Source organism: Eucyclogobius newberryi, unplaced genomic scaffold (assembly GCF_026437365.1).
Source record: "Eucyclogobius newberryi isolate DKJ021-1_F unplaced genomic scaffold, fEucNew1.0.hap1 SCAF_7, whole genome shotgun sequence".
NCBI classification, from domain to species: domain Eukaryota; kingdom Metazoa; phylum Chordata; class Actinopteri; order Gobiiformes; family Gobiidae; genus Eucyclogobius; species Eucyclogobius newberryi.
In genome coordinates, this window is record NW_027316389.1 from 9,182,749 (window position 1) to 9,200,866 (window position 18,118).

At 40.4% G+C, this 18,118-nt stretch overlaps 1 protein-coding gene across 1 annotated transcript; it reads left to right on the forward strand.

Moving 5' to 3' along the window:
* The first annotated feature begins 2,935 nt into the window (after positions 1-2,935).
* On the forward strand, positions 2,936-17,484 carry cbln1 (cerebellin 1 precursor). The gene is made up of 3 exons (XM_072435370.1): positions 2,936-3,290; positions 4,385-4,504; positions 17,209-17,484. The coding sequence occupies exons 1-3, from the start codon at positions 3,033-3,035 to the stop codon at positions 17,404-17,406; spliced, it is 576 nt and encodes a 191-aa protein (XP_072291471.1). The 5' UTR covers positions 2,936-3,032; the 3' UTR covers positions 17,407-17,484.
* The last annotated feature ends 634 nt before the right edge of the window (positions 17,485-18,118 follow it).

Below are 18,118 nucleotides of genomic sequence, written 5' to 3' on the forward strand. Positions count from 1 at the left end.
GTGTTCCAGAGGGAGTTGTGTGTGTTCCAGAGGGAGTTGTGTGTGCCAGAGGGAGTTGTGTGTGCCAGAGGGAGTTTTGTGTTCCAGAGGGAGTTGTGTGTTCCAGAGGGAGTTCCAGAGGGAGTTGTGTGTTCCAGAGGGAGTTGTGTGTTCCAGAGGGAGTTGTGTGTGTTCCAGAGGGAGTTGTGTGTGCCAGAGGGAGTTGTGTGTGCCAGAGGGAGTTATGTGTTCCAGAGGGAGTTGTGTGTTCCAGAGGGAGTTGTGTGTGCCAGAGGGAGTTGTGTGTTCCAGAGGGAGTCGTGTGTTCCAGAGGGAGTTGTGTGTTCCAGAGGGAGTTGTGTGTGCCAGAGGGAGTTGTGTGTGCCAGAGGGAGTTGTGTGTTCTAGAGGGAGTTGTGTGTTCCAGAGGGAGTTGTGTGTTCCAGAGGGAGTTGTGTGTTCCAGAGGGAGTTGTGTTCCAGAGGGAGTTGTGTGTGTTCCAGAGGGAGTTGTGTGTTCCAGAGGGAGTTGTGTGATCCAGAGGGAGTTGTGTGTTCCAGAGGGAGTTGTGTGTGCCAGAGGGGGTTGTGTGTTCCAGAGGGAGTTGTGTGTTCCAGAGGGAGTTGTGTGTTCCAGAGGGAGTTGTGTGTTCCAGAGGGAGTTGTGTGTTCCAGAGGGAGTTGTGTGTGTTCCAGAGGGAGTTGTGTGTGCCAGAGGGAGTTGTGTGTGCCAGAGGGAGTTGTGCGTTCCAGAGGGAGTTGTGTGTTCCAGAGGGAGTTGTGTGTTCCAGAGGGAGTTGTGTGTTCCAGAGGGAGTTGTGTGTTCCAGAGGGAGTTGTGTGTTCCAGAGGGAGTTGTGTTCCAGAGGGAGTTGTGTGTTCCAGAGGGAGTTGTGTGTTCCAGAGGGAGTTGTGTTCCAGAGGGAGTTGTGTTCCAGAGGGAGTTGTGTGTTCCAGAGGGAGTTGTGTGTTCCAGAGGGAGTTGTGTGTGTTCCAGAGGGAGTTGTGTGTGCCAGAGGGAGTTTTGTGTTCCAGAGGGAGTTGTGTGTTCCAGAGGGAGTTCCAGAGGGAGTTGTGTGTTCCAGAGGGAGTTGTGTGTTCCAGAGGGAGTTGTGTGTGCCAGAGGGAGTTATGTGTTCCAGAGGGAGTTGTGGGTTCCAGAGGGAGTTGTGTGTGCCAGAGGGAGTTGTGTGTTCCAGAGGGAGTTGTGTTCCAGAGGGAGTTGTGTGTTCCAGAGGGAGTCGTGTGTTCAAGAGGGAGTTGTATGTGTTCCAGAGGGAGTTGTGTGTGCCAGAGGGAGTTTGGTGTGCCAGAGGGAGTTGTGTGTGCCAGAGGGAGTTTGGTGTGCCAGAGGGAGTTGTGTGTTCCAGAGGGAGTTGTGTGTTCCAGAGGGAGTTGTGTGTTCCAGAGGGAGTTGTGTGTGTTCCAGAGGGAGTTGTGTGTGCCAGAGGGAGTTGTGTGTGCCAGAGGGAGTTGTGTGTTCCAGAGGGAGTTGTGTGTTCCAGAGGGAGTTGTGTGTGCCAGAGGGAGTTGTGTGTGCCAGAGGGAGTTGTGTGTGCCAGAGGGAGTTTTGTGTTCCAGAGGGAGTTGTGTTCCAGAGGGAGTTGTGTGTTCCAGAGGGAGTTGTGTGTGCCAGAGGGAGTGGTGTGTGCCAGAGGGAGTTGTGTGTGCCAGAGGGAGTCGTGTGCACCGTAGGCACTAGCTCCAGAGCCAACCAAGGACTGTTATCTTTTGTACCGCTGCACTGATCTGTAAATATCTATTTTTTCTGTTCTGCACCGGTTTGTTTTTTGCATTTCTGGGAATAAATTCACAAACACTATTCTTAACTCTGCCATTATATTATTTCTTTGTTTAAAAAAGAACCCACTACAGTATCTTTGACCTTTTAATTGGACTGAATATTCCATTAACTTTAAAGGATTGCTATTTGTAATTTTTCGGATGCAAAATGTGGAAATTATTCTTGCAAATCTGCTCTTGTTACACAACTCTCCCAACACAACACACAAACATCTCTTGCAAAGCTGCCAAGATCACTGGGTCCATCCCGCTCCTGGTCTCCTCTTGAGCTGTGCTTAAATCAGAGCTGGAGCTCTTGTTAGGTACAAACAACAAATCCAAAAGATTCAACTGCAGCCTGAGAGAGACTGTCTAAGCTGGGAAGCCATGCGACTTGGATATTCTTACGTCAAAATGGTTTACTTAAGTTCTGAAGGCTGCCAAGACCATATCTCAAGTAGCATGTGGATTTAACAAGTTCTACTCTAAGTATACGGCCATGACATTTTACAGGTCAATGCGATATTAAAACGTTTTGAAGGACAATTGTTATTTCCCCCAACTACACATTGATATAATATAGATGATTTAAGAAGACTTCTTCTTTTCCTTAAAAAAGAACACTGCACAAAAAGCCTTAAAGAGAGGTAAAATCATGAACCCATAAATATACAAATGAGAAGAAAATATTATTGAACAACACTTTGTTGTCGTTTTGAGCTCTTGCTTTGTGCCTCTTTACTCACACAGAGAGATAATGAGTATGATGCACGGGGCGGGGAGGACACCCAGCATTCACCAGCATTCCCCGCGCACTGATTGGAAAGTCCTGGCGCTGCGCACGCGTCAATCCGCTGATAGGTCTGCGCTACCAGGAGGGCGGGGCTGGAGGAGGAGACAACACACACACGAGGGGCACGCGCCCGGCCCTTTGTGTTCAGAGCCTCATCTCTCACATAATGAATAATTGAAGCGCGCGAGAGAGAGCAGACGGAGCTCCCGGCGCGCGCTATGACTTGTGCTGCCGCGTCACACCGTCACCGCGCGCGACTGCCGCTCCTCGTGTCTCCAAGTCACACAGACGCAGAGAAGTGAGAACCCCCGCGCACGAGACACATCCCGGGTGAGAAGGTGAAATAAGCGGGACTAGATCCAGTTGAAGGTGGTGCTTGTCTGTCAGGGGGACAGAGTTGAAGAGCGCAGAGCGCGGGAAACTCTTGCAGCTGTTCAGAGAGCAGAGCGCGGTTGAAGCCCGGTCCAGTGCGTCCTCCAGCATGTTGGTGCTATGTCTGCTCGGTGCCGTGTGGCTCGCGGCGAGTCCGAGCCGTGCGCAGAACGAAACGGAGCCCATAATCCTGGAAGGGAAGTGCCTCGTGGTGTGCGACTCCAACCCCACCTCCGACCCCACGGGCACGGCGCTGGGCATCTCCGTGCGCTCGGGCAGTGCCAAAGTGGCCTTCTCCGCGGTGCGCAACACCAACCACGAGCCCTCCGAGATGAGCAACCGCACTATGGTCATCTACTTTGACCGGGTAGGCCACTTTTCTATTCTCTCTGTTTAATCTGTGTCATTGTTCGGCACATGGAAATCTGCAACTTTCAGACCGATCTGTAGTATTATGCAAGAAAGTACAACTTTCTGTGCTGCGGTGTATTGTGCGCCTTCAAAGTTTAAGGGCAATGAGCGGGTCTAAAATATGCGACTTCATGATGATTATAGTTTACATCGTCTTTGCTTTCTTCGGAATAAGTTGAATAATAATATATTTTTTAAAAAAGCCACAAGGTTATGTATCCTTTTTTCTACTTGTTGAACGACAGTTTTCAGACCACAGTTGAGTATACGGCAGGTCGCGAGGGCCAATCCGCGGTAAAGGTTAATGCTCTCAAACTGCGTTCAATGACGCTCCGTGGGGCCATAAAGGGTTAGGACATTTAGCATGATGGAAAACTCTACGTGAAAGATTGATTAAGTTCACTTTTATTCCGCGTAAAGTTTGGGACTTGGGGAAAGTGTAAAACAGCAGTAGTTATTGTAAAGCAGCATAAGAAAAGAAGCAGAGCGCGCGCTGCGGGGCCAGAATGACGCGCGCCACTGGCCATGGAACATATTCCTCCACATGATGTCAAAATGTGGCATGGGAGGGGCGTTTAATTAAAGGCCTGTTAAATGATTATATAGTGAATATTCAAAGCTTTAAAAACATATATTATTATTATTATTGTTAGAAGAAACATTATGATATAACGATTAGTCAAAATCTTAATTTTCTTTCATTCTAATATATTACTATTCCAATGTGATCAGCTTTTGTGAAATTAAACTTTCTGAATGGAAAAGTAAAGATATCTTGACATAAAAATATGTGTTTTTTTAGTCTAAATATTGGATTGAAATGACTTCATTTTAAAATAATCACTTGTAATGATAATATTGTGACTTCCGTTATCTATTATCTATTACTATAAACAATCTTGACATCCCTAATTTTGATGTGTTTCTGATCATTGTAATCAAAAGATCTAAATGTTCATATTTTTCTTAACTTTTGTTTAGTTTATTTGTTCTAAACACAGTTTTTATGAATGCCACCTCTTTGCCTTTTCTCTCTCGTCTCACCTGCAGGTCCTTGTAAACGTTGGCAAAAATTTTGACGAAGAGAGGAGTAATTTCATCGCACCACGCAAAGGGATTTACAGTTTTAACTTCCATGTCGTCAAGGTCTACAACCGCCAAACCATACAGGTAGCACGCCTTCCTTTTTCCTAAAGACCATTTTTTAAATGTAATTTCTAAATGCAGTGTGGCACAGGGAGTGGGAAGGTATAGCTCCATGAAGAGTGGGAGAGAAGCCCAAACCCCACCCTCCCAGCGAATCATAATTAATCAATACCTGCATGAGGGCAGTGTGCAGAGGGCGCCAGATGCAGTGGGTTTATTTTCAGAACCACGGACAGCTCCACCAGTGCTACTTTTTCAAGCAGCTCTTCCGCTTTTTTTTTTTTTTTTTACCTATTACACATTTATATATTCCTATACTATGAGTTCCTAATGAGAGTTGTTGTGCTTTCTCATTCACTCACATTGCCTGGAGTGCAGTGCTCTTTCATCCTCACAACAACTCTATGTCTTAGATGCGCTTTTACATATCCAATTGATGTGAGTTCCCTCCAGTCTCGACACTTGACAGCGTTTCTGCACATGATTGCACGGTGTTAATTATTATGTGTCTTTTGCAAATTAAACTATATACTCATGCTGCTAGCTCCCCAGAGTGTTGCCATTTTGTTTTGCTACTTACGCTTTATTATTGGCGGTGTGAATTAATTAGCGTGACAGTAACATAAACAAGCTGTAGTGATAAGTCAATGAAAATGAAACGAGTCGGGATTAGCTTGTATGTGGCACAATGAAAGTACACACTTCTGACTTTTGACGAGGGCAATTAGGCTTGTCATGAGGAGCGTAACATTGACAGTGACAAGTGCTACTGTACTGTGCGGAAAATGCACTAAGGTGTAAATGATAATGTTTTTGCTTATTTTGAGTGAAAAATAAGCAGTGACAAGCGCTTCATTGATCTTTTTGCGTAAAACAGTGCAAGGAGTCATTGGAAGTGCTTACAAAACGGGTAGATGGATGTGGATGATGCCAGTAAGATGGAAATAACAAGCAAAGAACCACAAGGCATGAACTCTTAACGATAAGAATGATTTGTACATGGCTATAAAACATGGGGTGTATTTTTTATATAAAGAAAACATGATGCATTTTTCTAGTTCTCTATTAGACCACAACATAGGACAATCAGCTGTTTACATTTTAATGAATTATAAACCGCAATATTGATGTAAAACAGCTTGATAATAAAAATGTGTCCTTTGACTTCCTGTTGTGCAGCGCTCTGACATTCACCGTTGTAGCAAATTTCCATTTACAAGTTTCTATTTCTTTTAAATGGCCGCTGATTATTTTTTAATGAGTATTTGAAAATGTAAGAATTCAAGTACACGATTGTGGGCAGAGATAAGGGGTGAAACAAAATATATTTTTTAGCACTCAAACCTCAAATGCAGGACAATGTTGGATTAACCAAACATGCATGAATCAATCAATCAATCAATCAATCAAATTACAACTCTGAATTAGCTAATGATGAAACTATATAATAACTTGCTTAAATAATATGTTACCTTTTAAATTTATGGTCATGTACAAATATAGGTTTTTATTCATTATTACCATCAAGAGTGCCTGTTTTTCCATCTTACTGGCATCATCGACCTGGTTTTTACACATTTTCAGGAATAGTTAACGCATTTTAAACACAAAATTATAGTTTTTAATGTGCATCCATAATTTAGATGTGTTTTATATTATTCCATATATATTTTTTAATATATAAGGCATCTAAGTTGTTTTTCTTAGAGTACGTAACTGCGATAAAAGTATTCTGTCAAGCGCGAGATCAGGATCTTCGCGTTTGAGTCTTGCTTTGCCGTTATCTACTTCTGTTTTTGACCGATCAGAGCTTCATCAATATTTTCACTTTCCGAATGCGTTTCATTTTTTAATTAGATTTATAATTTGGAGGTGGAAAATGTATCACAATTGTTTTAAAATTGTGAATGTTGTTTTGAACATACGCAACATTTGAAAATCGCGTATATCATTTGTCGTAAACATGCTATACAAGGAGTTGATTCAAAATGTTAAATTATATTGTAAACGTCAAGTATCGATATCAACAAATACACCTTAAAGTAACAAATGAATCAAGAGTCACACATGGATAATTTTAGAAAACCATAAATTCAAATAATAATATGTAAATGATAGTATAAAAATGTGCATGGATAAGACCTGACAAAGCGTATCTAAGTGAGTATTGCAGAATGGTTTGATGTGGAGGAGACAGGTGTAGGCCGCCCTATGATACATCTGAAGTTTGAGTGCTTCTCTCCGCCCTCCTCCCATCCATTCAGAACATCTGCTGTGTGGAAAACTCCTACTGTTTGATGGGATCCGAGGCAGCGACTGTGGAGCGCAGCAGACAGAGCAGCTGAGGCAGTGGTTATAGGAGCAGGTCAGAGCAGGGGCCGAGCCAGGATTAGGGAGCACAGGCCAGTGTGAGACGGAGAGAGGGAAAGAGGAGAAGAAAGGAGACAAGGTCAAAGGTAGGTCAGACAACATGTTCAAAAATATATATATGCATACAACACATTATGTAAAAAACCCAAATACATTGCCCTTCTGATGTACCAATTTTGATTGTGCTGGAAGACAGAGAAGAGAGCTGACAGCGAACAATAGGGAATAATAATGCTGAACTATAGCACAACAAAAGCATGCAAACAGTTAATATAACTAAAACAAAGTCATTGTACACAAAATATAATTTTCAACCCTGGCCACAAAATTGGACTATAAAGAATTTCAACAAAATGTTACTTTGAATAAGTTTGATGTATGTATGTATGTATTGGTAGAGGTTGGAAATATATCAACATTTAGATAATATAGTGTATGTTGTTTTGAAGATATGCAACATTTGAATATCAAATATATTGTTTATATTAAGAAAAAGCTATTAAAAATCTGATTAAAAATAAGTATGAAAAGTATGTAATCAGCTTTTTAAAAGGGGTATAGGGTGGTATTTCTGGAATTTTGTGATTATTATTACAGACATTTCACAATTGTCAGACAATTAAACCTATACAAACATATATTGTTGCATAAGGTCCACAGAAATTTGAATAGCATTTTAGAGATCTAAGCATCCTCTACTAAATTTACATACAATCTAATTTTCTTGTACAGATCCAGTTATAGCTGTATTGCTTCCAAAAAATAAAAGCATTTTGAGCTATGATTCCTTAGAAATGAAGCATTAAAATCTTTGTAATGTAGATGCTTTCTCTATATCCTTTTGTTCCAAAGACATAGTGAACACTCTGTGCCCACACTTGGAACACTCAGTTCACAGATTATAAATACAAACAGATGAGGTGTAGGACGGATACTCAAACTCCACTCTGATCAGTGGGCTTTTGAAAATGTAGAAACACAGATTAGTTTACCTTCTGTTGTATCACACACACCATCTTGTTTTATACTACAACAAATCACTTTACTATATTTATATATAGACTTTACTATATCTTACTATATCTATATATAATCTCTCTCTATCTCTATCTCTATCTCTATCTCTATCTCTATCTCTATCTCTATCTCTATCTCTATCTCTATCTCTATCTCTATCTCTATCTCTATCTCTATCTCTATCTCTATCTCTATCTATCTAATGGGGTATGAGAAATACAATGGACCTTGGGAATGAGTCATGCGGCGTGTTACTCCTGGTTCCAGTTGAGAAAACAGAACCTCAAGGATAACACATAACTGTGAGTTCTGGCTTTTATCCATTCAGTTTGGTGTTATGTAAACATTCTTTTTGTGAGAAAGCTCTGCATCTTACGACACAGAAGCCTTTGAACTCTCGTGCCAGCTCACTTTAGTCCAACTTAATACTGCTGCGCACAGAACTACACTTTTGCAGTTCCTTCACCGTTCACTCTGTTTTACTGAGGAGAGAATCAGGAAATGAGAACATCTACTTAAATTGTGTCTGTAACTATAACACATACTTATTTTATTTTAATATTTCCCAATATACCCAAATACTAATCAATATCAAATCTAATTTCAACAAATGACATAAATAGGACACTTCTACTAGATTATTTGATTGTGATCCTTCACGTTACAATATAATCGTAGTGAAAAATGATTAGCGTAGTACTTTTTTAGGTGACAATTAAAACGTTCATTAAGACAGTTTGATTTCATAAAGCTTGCAAAGAAAGGTGAGTCATTAGACTTGTGAATGAAGGGAAACAAAGGCTTTTACTGTTGTTTGTTCATGGTGCCAAGAACTGTAAAATCGTAATGTTTCATCTCACAATAATCGCACTAAAACACACACTAAAATTTGATATAGTCACATCCACTGATCACAGATGACTTTTTTACTATATTAAAACACTCTCCCACAATTTATTGGTCAATTATGGGTTGGTAACCAGGAAATGTACAAACCAATGGTGTCCCAAATAGAATGCACACGTCATACTTAACTTGCACACACCAAATCCTCTAAACTTGATTAAATTAGAAAGTTGCTGCTGAGGCTAGTGCTTAGTGTCTGAGGGCATCTCGTTATGTGATGAAATAATGAGTAAAATGCCCAATTCCGTCTTTAAGATTGTGTAATTAAGGCCCAGATAAGTCTATCCTAGAAGTGTTTTTTTTTTATTTTATTTGTATTATCATTATTATTGATATTTCAGTGACTTAAATTTGAAATATGGCAGTTTGGCCTCACAAAGAAGGCTGAGACTTTCTACCACGTCTAAGGCATTGTTCCTTGTCACACAGAAGACAAAATACAAGTCAGAGAGCCATAAATAAAAGCTTATCTGTACTGTGCTGTCACTTAGAAACAATACAAGAGTAAATTATAGTTATGGAGTTAATTTGTCTGGGGCTCAACACAGGAGACATATATTTTCGGAGTTGTCATCACTGGTGCAGGCGGTGCATTTTTATGAGCGGGCTGAAGCAATATCCTCCACAAAAACTTCATTCCTTTGTGCGGCCAAACTGTTCTTAAGTGCTGTGAATTCTTTCTATAGAGTACATTTCTGTTCATATATAGGTTGGGATGGACAAAAAAACAGAGTGGCTTGTGACCTCAACAGGCTGGATAAACTTTCAAGTCATTCAAATTATATATATATATATATATATATATATATAAAAGTAATATAAAAATGACTAAGACTTGATGACATAATACGCCTGCTCATCTGCGTAATGGCACGTTGTGTTCTTGGTCACAACCGCTGACTGCTTGTGTTGTATGTGACTTGTAGCAGGGAAATATTCACTTGACTTGTGCCTGTCCTTCCTGGCTTCATATTTATTGACATCAGATATCAGTTTGTATCTGGACATTGGCTCCCATTTTATGAAGGAAATGCGTCAAAATAGCGATGGAAGCTTCTATTTCGGCCAAACAGAAGTAGAACATGATCTACATAGCAGGTCATTTTATGTTTCATCCCATCGAATGCAACACCATAGATTGTTTTCGACTGTCTAATATATTGGGCTAAAGATTCCAAGTATAAAGAGAACAAAAGGGGAGACCAAGCACAACCCTGTTCCACTCCTCTTTCAAATACGTTTTCATTCTTGATGCGTGACTGTTGTAAAGAGCCCCAATATTCTTTCAGATTAAGTTAATTTGTTAAATAAGGCCAGCTAATAGAATCAAAAGCTTTCTCAGCGTACAAACTTCATTCTTATTACAGCTTTGTTTGGCTGTTGTGATGTAGAAGCCTAATGTTGTCTTGGGTTTGTTGATAGACTTGACAATTATATATTTTGACATATTTTTTTTATTCTTTTAGACAAAATGGAGGTGTATATATGATAATCCACATTCAGGGTTGAGATCAGATATTATACTCGCATTTTTCAATCCATCCTGCCGTCATTTAATGTTCTGTATTCTCTATTTGAGCTGTAACATTGCCAGATTGGCACGTTCAAGAGGAAATTGTGTGATTTCATTCCAATTCCTGAATCCAATTTACTTGCATTCATAATCGTATGGGATTTATTGTTAGTCAAACTCATGTAAGGATATAAAACATCTATATTCACACTCTGAGAGGAGAGGATGTTGAGATTATGGTTGGCATTGACCTTTGTTTTCAAACTATTCTATACAAAGTGACAGTGCTATATCATAGTTTTAAATGTAATGATATGTGGACAATAATTCTGCTGTGATTGTTACATTACCACTAATTGTTCTGACCATATGTTGCTCCGAGCGTGGATCCCACACACTCAAGAGCAGAGCCTTGTTAGTCACAAAGGAAATCAGTCCGCTCCACTGAGAGCGTTTACATTCCATAGCTATTGTTTCCAGGCTTGAATTGTCTCCAAATGTGATTCTTTTCAGCTTCTGCGTCACCAAAATTATAGCCAATTTTTACCGTTCTAGGCTATTTTATACATGCCGTTAAATTGAATAGATTCCCTTGCACAATAAGATAATATCAACACCATCAGAGCACTTATTTCAATTGACTGCCATGAATACCAGATGTATTTTAGTTTAGGCTTTTACTGTGAGATAATTCGAGGCCATTTGAATGTTCAGCAGTTCTCTCTCAACACAATAAATATCCTCATCTATAACATTTACCTCAAAAGTTCACAAACATGGACTCCAATGATCCAATATTAGGTTTGTTTTTGGTATAATCTATATTTTACACAAGTGTTCTCTCATGTACTCGTGTCATTTAATCTGAACCTGATCCTATGACCCGACAAAGCTCTGGGGACCTCCTGCAATCTCTGGAGCCCACCTAAGGGGTCACTGCCTCCCAGGTGTGGAACCTCAGTAAAAGACCAACCTGAACATGGCCCGGTTCAAGAGGTCGTGGTCTTAAATGACGCAGAGGGTCTGTCACAACCGCTGACGTGAGACAATGTGATGACACAATAATCCCATGTCCTTCTTTAAGAGCTGCAGCCAGACGCCAGGAAACACTCTTTAGGCCAACATTCATTCATCTATAATTTCACTGCTCTTTTATGTGTCTTCAGCCCTCTTTCAGATAATTGGTGCTCATGTATAATGAAGGGATGAATTGAAAGCTATTCTGATGCTTCTATTGTTGCGGTCGTAGCTGTGTGGACACTTTTACTTACAGCTGCGTGTTTCTGTGCTCAATCTCATTCTTTTAAAACCAGTGGCACAACTTTATTAGAACGATAGATCACACTGACCCAACCTGAGTGTCCATTACCACTGGGACCTGTGTAAGACAGAGAGAAGTGAAAGGCACACATTCTGTGCTGTGTAAATCTTTCTTTTACGACTCCCAAAAATGTTGGTACAGTGTATAAAGGTTTATTTAAAAGTGCTATAGGCAGGGCCGGCCCAGCCTATAAGCGAACTAAGCAGCCGCGTAGGGCCCCGAGGCTTTAATAGGGCCCCCAATCTGGCAACCCGTCTTATGCGAAGTGCAAGCGCAGCGTGCGCCACTAGTGTAGTAGCGCTGCTGGCGCGGCAGCGCACACAGCGGTAACATATAACGCACAAACCGCATTTATTTGTAATGACAATCTGGCAACCGAGACACCAGACCTGCGCTGATTGGTCAACTTCATTGTGCGCGAGCAGAACGAGAGCAAAACATAAACACAACACAACGTGGTCCCTGCGTGGTCCTCATGTCCAGAGGAATATATCTCCCCGATGCCGAAAAACGAAAGAAGAAACTTCTTGACGATGTAAAGAAACTGCAAACTCAACAACACTCTCCAGGTATTGAACTTCTCTTACAAAGAGATGGTTAATGCTGCTGTTTGAAACAACACGATTCTGTCACGTTAGTTCGCTCAGGCTGGAGGCGACGAGAGCTCTGCCCCGCGCACAATAATATGTCTGAATGAAAGATAATAAGCTTAACATTGACACCAGCCCGGTAGTGTCAGCTGCAGGTGAGGCCGGTGAGGGGCCTCTATGCCCGGGTCACTAAGAGGCGGAGATCTGGTCCGGACGAGCGCCGTCTCGTCCAGAACCTCTGACGTGAGACTTTGGAGTGAACAGTGTGCGGCCCTGTCCTGGGCCCCTGTCCCCTGTCCCGGGCCCCTGAGCAGGGCCCCTGTGCAGCCTCAGTCAGAGATGAGCGGTTTGAGTTTGCTCTCTCTCACATCACCATGTGTGAGATCAATCGTGACTCGTGATGTCTGTTTTACTTTGACTTCTTAACGTGCAATAAGTGGAACGTAAAGGTTTATGCACGTGAGGTCCATCAGCCAATCACATCGCAGCATTGTTTCATGCAGGAGTCCAGTGTCTGATGTTCTGATCAGAACAAACATTTATATTGTAATTCACTTTTAATAGAGCAATAAACATTTCAATTTATTTAAAAAGCATCATTAGACTATTTGTTATAAATTATAATAAATTGATAGTGAAAAATAACCAGACATATTATGATTACGTCTGTTATAGAATAATACTATATATTTTTATACAAAAGTGGCAAAGTTGCAGAAACGCAGTCTCTTCACTAGCTAGGTTTGGACCTTCACTTCTCGTTCTGTTCATTCTCTGGGAATAATATGTTTGCACTGTTTTATCAGTATTAATTGTTAATCAAGCAATGCTTATGCCATTTGTTTAATTTAATATAACTTGTTTTGTCACTTTGGCAAGAAGGAACAGTTGGGAGCTGTAAAAGATAAATTAGTAAGGATAACTATTAGTTTTACATTTTCAGTTAAAATGAATCAATTTGATAATAATTATTTTTCATAGCCAATATTGTATTGAGTAATTAAGTACACTAATGTATTAATAACTGGCTTTAGTCATTTTCTCCTGGCACAGTTTCATCACATCATCATTTTATAGCATTACAACCTCAACATTTTACTCTTACTTTAGCCGGCTGGACCACATTAAAATGCAGCAGAAGACCCAAAAAAGGTCTGAAAATTTCTGATTTAAAAAAAACAAAATAGTCTTTAAATCTAACAAAATGGACCAAAGTGCGTCTGTCGCAGTCGCCATGTCCTTTTTGACTTCCCCCCAAGCAACAATGTGATGGTCAGACACTCAAACTGAACAATCCCAGATAGATTCTCAAGAGTTTGTGAAGCAAATTGTGCAAGAATTCATCTTGCTGGCAACTTTTTCCTCCCCAAAAGAAAAAAAAACATTGCTTTCGAGACAAGCAGGTGACACTACGATGTGTGGAGAAAATGGTGGGCCCAGTCACATTAAGATTATATCTTTTATTGGATTTTTGAGCAATAAAAACATCTGTAGTTAAGAAAATGCTGGTTAAGTTATGCAATGCACAGAACTTAACAGAAATGGTTAGTTTTGTTTAGTTTATTTATTTGGCAGCATATATTATATTATAAATACACTGGATTTAGCTCAAAGCTCATTTCCATGTGTAGTCCTATGGGACATGGTACAGACAAAATCAAGTATTTAAAAGAAAATACTGAGTCTTGTGATTCTAGTATTTAGAATGGGACTTTGAATGATAAAAACATGAAATGAAATGAAATGTTAGGGTTTTATTTGTGGTAACATCAGTCCGCATACATTCACTGTCCTGATGGGTTTTATTACCATGGATGTTCTCTTATTTCGACTCATTGTGGAGTGTCTTGAATTATGTCTGCATTTTCTTTATATGTTGGTCTGGTCTTCTTGCAGCCCTCAGCTGATTAGTCTCAAATTAAACCCTTCTTTGGCTGATAAATATGTCTACACACTGTGATGAGCAGTTATTGCTGTAGCTGAAATGCTCCTCTTATGCTCTCCACTGAAATCACTTTTCTCTTATATATAAATGTAATTAGGCCAGCGCAGTAATTATGGCTGACTGCGAGGAGCATCAATACGATGTGAACAGATGTGTCTGGGTTTTTAACAAATTGATATTGCAAACCTTTTTTGTAATAGCTTTAAGTGGTTAATTGTTCTCCAATACTTCTGTTAAATGAGACATATTTTACAAAATATACTTTTATGAGCTTTAAACATGGTATAACATTGTTCCTTTATCATTAACCTACAGGAAGTAAATGGTCCCACTTCTATGTGTAAGTTATTTTAGATCAGTTTTGCAGTTTACAATGAACAAAATGTAAACGAATGTTCTATATACTTCATAGTTTATTACTAAATGCTTATGCCTTGGGCAGAGTACTCATAAGTTGTCAGATAGTTCATTGCAGTGCAGTTTTTTTTATGTTTACAAAGTTTGAAGTGAACAGAGTATCTACTCATTGTGGATTGGGGTAGAAACAAATGCTTATTGGATTCATCTTTTCACTGGCTATGTTCACATACACACATACATTTGATTATTATGAGATTTCTGGATAATTTAGCTGTTTATACAGAAATGATGATTGAGTAGAAAAGTTGGCTCCTGTGGTGTCTCTTGGGGCAGCCTGGAGAATCCCTCTACCCTCCAGAGCTGTTGGAGCCTTTATAATTGCCCACTCAGTACATTGCTATATGAAGGTGATTTATGAAACAGACGGCCTCGTGAGCCAAAACAGTCGCTGGTGGGAAATGACATTTGAGTGTGACCTGCGCAATGTTTTGGTCCTGATAATTTCAAAAATGATTTAAGTGTTGTCTGAGTGTTTTCATCACATTCACGTAGCAGCAGAGGCGCTCTTCACTTTGGCAGTCTGAGGCGCTGCTGTGTTCAGTTTGCTATTAAGAGAAGGACCAGGCCAAGAGGGCTCTTGACTGTGACAGGCTCTCCATCTGTGGCCCCCCACACACACACGCACACGCACACGCGCACACGCACACACGCACACGCACACACGCGTTCACTCTCTCTACACAACAGAACAGAAAATGGGCTGGACGAGTGCATAATTATAGCCTGTTTGTCACTGTATTCAAACAGTTGGTGAAAAATGTACATTTAGATACTTCCACACTGCAGATTGATGTGAAACATTTTTAATTTAGAATCACACGATTAAAGCTCCACTAATTAACAAAGTGTAAACAATGTACATTTTTTGTACTGTGAAAAAGAACAATTCGTAAGATTTTTTTAAAAATATGCTGTATGCTCTACAATAACATAAAATATATAAATCTTAAAAATTAGATGTGCAACTAACAATTATACATATCAAATCAAATTTATTTATAAAGCACAATTCATACAAACTGCAATTCAAAGTGCTTTACAGTGTTTAAAACACAATTCAAAACAAGTAATACATTAAAAAAAACAATGCAGTTTATAAAAATATTAAACAATGTACATCAGAGTAAAGTAAAGAATAAAAATAATGTAGTATTTTAAAATATAATAAAACAGGTAAAATCAGTCATAGGCGCGGCTAAACAAAACAGTTTTTAGTTTGGATTTAAACACAGCCGGGGTGGGGGCCTGTCTCACGACTTCAGGAAGGCTATTCCAGACCTTTGGCCCATAGACCTGGAACGCAGATTCTCCGTGTCTGGTCTTGGCTCTGGGCACCAGCAGGAGGCCAGTCAATTATCAAACATTGTATAACATTGTTAGGCATGTTACTTTCAAACACTAAACCCAACAAAGCTGTCTTTAAGTGGAATAGTAGAAACATACAGTATTTTTGTCAATTTAAAAACATGGACATGCTGTATAACATGCCGTATAACTTAATGCGAGATGGTTTGCAGGCTTTTAGATCGGATTTGGAAACACCCCGTCCAAATCATTTTGCACAGGGGCCGACTAGGCGAAAAAACCAGTAGCTTCTGCATTCTCCGGACCACGGCTCGGCAGCCAATCAGAGCCAAGCACACACATTTCGTCGACCAATCGACGAAATCAAATCAAATTTTAACTTGTAAACTGTAATGGCGGACTATTGTCAAATGCTTCCCGGCCCGATTTAATGATAATATTCCCTTTTTTTTCTAAGATTTATTAATAAAATGGACTCAAATGCCCGTCCACATTTTAAAATACCCCGTCCAAAATACGGGAAGACGGGTCTCTATCTAAAAGCCTGATGGTTTGTCATTTATCTTAATACACCCTCACCCTCCAACAGATGGAGGTAGAAGTTATTTCAGAGAGTCATGCAAGCTGAAAGGTTGAGCTAATGGTCCTCTTGTTGTATTTCAATAGTAGCAATACATATTTATTTTGAGAGGCTAAAACTCGTGGACATCAGGCTAGTTAGAGTTATGATCTCATACAAAAAGGAGGATGGCGGTATAAAAAGCTTTTTGTGATCATTGTGTTAAAATGTGGGTTCAACACATTATTTGAGCGATAACCTTCCCTTCGGCTGCATGTGGGTAACAATACATATTTTAGACAGCGATGTGCTCACGTCGGCTCTAGTCATGAAAGATTGAAGAGGCAAAAACAAGTCGACGAACAGGCTAATGTGACTTTCGCCTATAAAGGAATTTGGGAACTTGTTTGCACAGTTGCAGTTATGCGTATGAGCTTTCGGGCATATTAGACGGAATAGATCATTATAATTTTGCAGCCAGCTCCATGTTATTTTGAACCAACGGGAGAAGTTTGTGTTGGTGACTTATGTGTCATTTTGTGTTTAGTGTGGGCAATATAATCCCACAGAGCTAACTATGTGCCACAGTGATTGAAACGGATCTAGCTCTGAACCACAACAAAACCAAATTATACGTGTCCCTTGAAGCTGGACATAGAATCGTCTACTTTTACACAATTACAATATTTCGGACAGTATTTCCCCCCCTCCCCCGACTGTGCTGACTGTTGAACAAGACGTCGTAGCAAATACTGTCTTATTTCTTTCTCTCTCTTCTGTAGGTGAGTCTGATGCACAACGGCTGGCCAGTGATCTCAGCTTTCGCCGGCGACCAGGATGTGACGCGCGAGGCGGCCAGTAACGGCGTTCTGATCCAGATGGAGAAGGGGGACCGGGCCTACCTCAAGCTCGAGCGGGGCAACCTGATGGGCGGCTGGAAGTACTCCACCTTCTCAGGCTTTCTGGTGTTCCCCGTGTAGAGGCTGTGTGCGAGGCAGAGGAGCCGAGGTGGAGGTGGACAGAAGAAGCCGCTGAGGACAGGACAAACACTGAAGAGCGGACAATGAGAGGAAGAGGAACGTTATAGACATTTTGGAGCACTACTGAAGTGGGGGAGGCTGGAGGAGTGATGTTTAAGTGCAAAAATTGATTCAAGAGCGCGATTCAGAGAGATTAGGAAGGCCATGCTTTAGCAGGCGGCTTCTTCACCTCCTTTCCTCTATGATCCATCCTCTCATCCATAATGCTCCACCCACTGTTTCTCTGTGGCTACTGCAGCTTTGGACACTCAAAACCTTTTTTTATTCTCCACTGACGAGCGCAATTAATCATTTCTATGAGTGATCAGAAGCCTGAGTGTAACCTCCCATCGCCATCACTCATTCATCAAAGTGTACAGTCGGCTTTGGAGAATGAGGCGTTTATCTTGTTTCTCTTTTTAAATGTTTGATTGACTTGAACTGATTTTTGAATCAGTTTGTTCTCTAAAGCCAAAACACATTTTATGAGGGAACACGCCTGACTGATGACAAAAATGTGTGTTCTCCTATTTTTCCCCTAATGTGCTGTTAATAGCTTGTCATAAAATGTTTCACTAGAGGATTCTGGTTGCCCTTTTCAGAATTCATATGCTGTCTGTTGCATAAAAACTGAACCACTTTGATTCAGTCAGTGTTCATCTCTCGACTTCTA

Excerpts from the sequence above, each read along its gene's own strand:
- cbln1 (XM_072435370.1), top strand. The coding sequence starts at position 3,033 with ATGTTGGTGCTATGTCTGCTCGGTGCCGTGTGGCTCGCGGCGAGTCCG. Across the intron at positions 3,291-4,384 it reads TGGTCATCTACTTTGACCGG|GTCCTTGTAAACGTTGGCAA; the intron begins GTAGGCCACTTT and ends TCTCACCTGCAG. Across the intron at positions 4,505-17,208 it reads ACAACCGCCAAACCATACAG|GTGAGTCTGATGCACAACGG; the intron begins GTAGCACGCCTT and ends TCTCTTCTGTAG.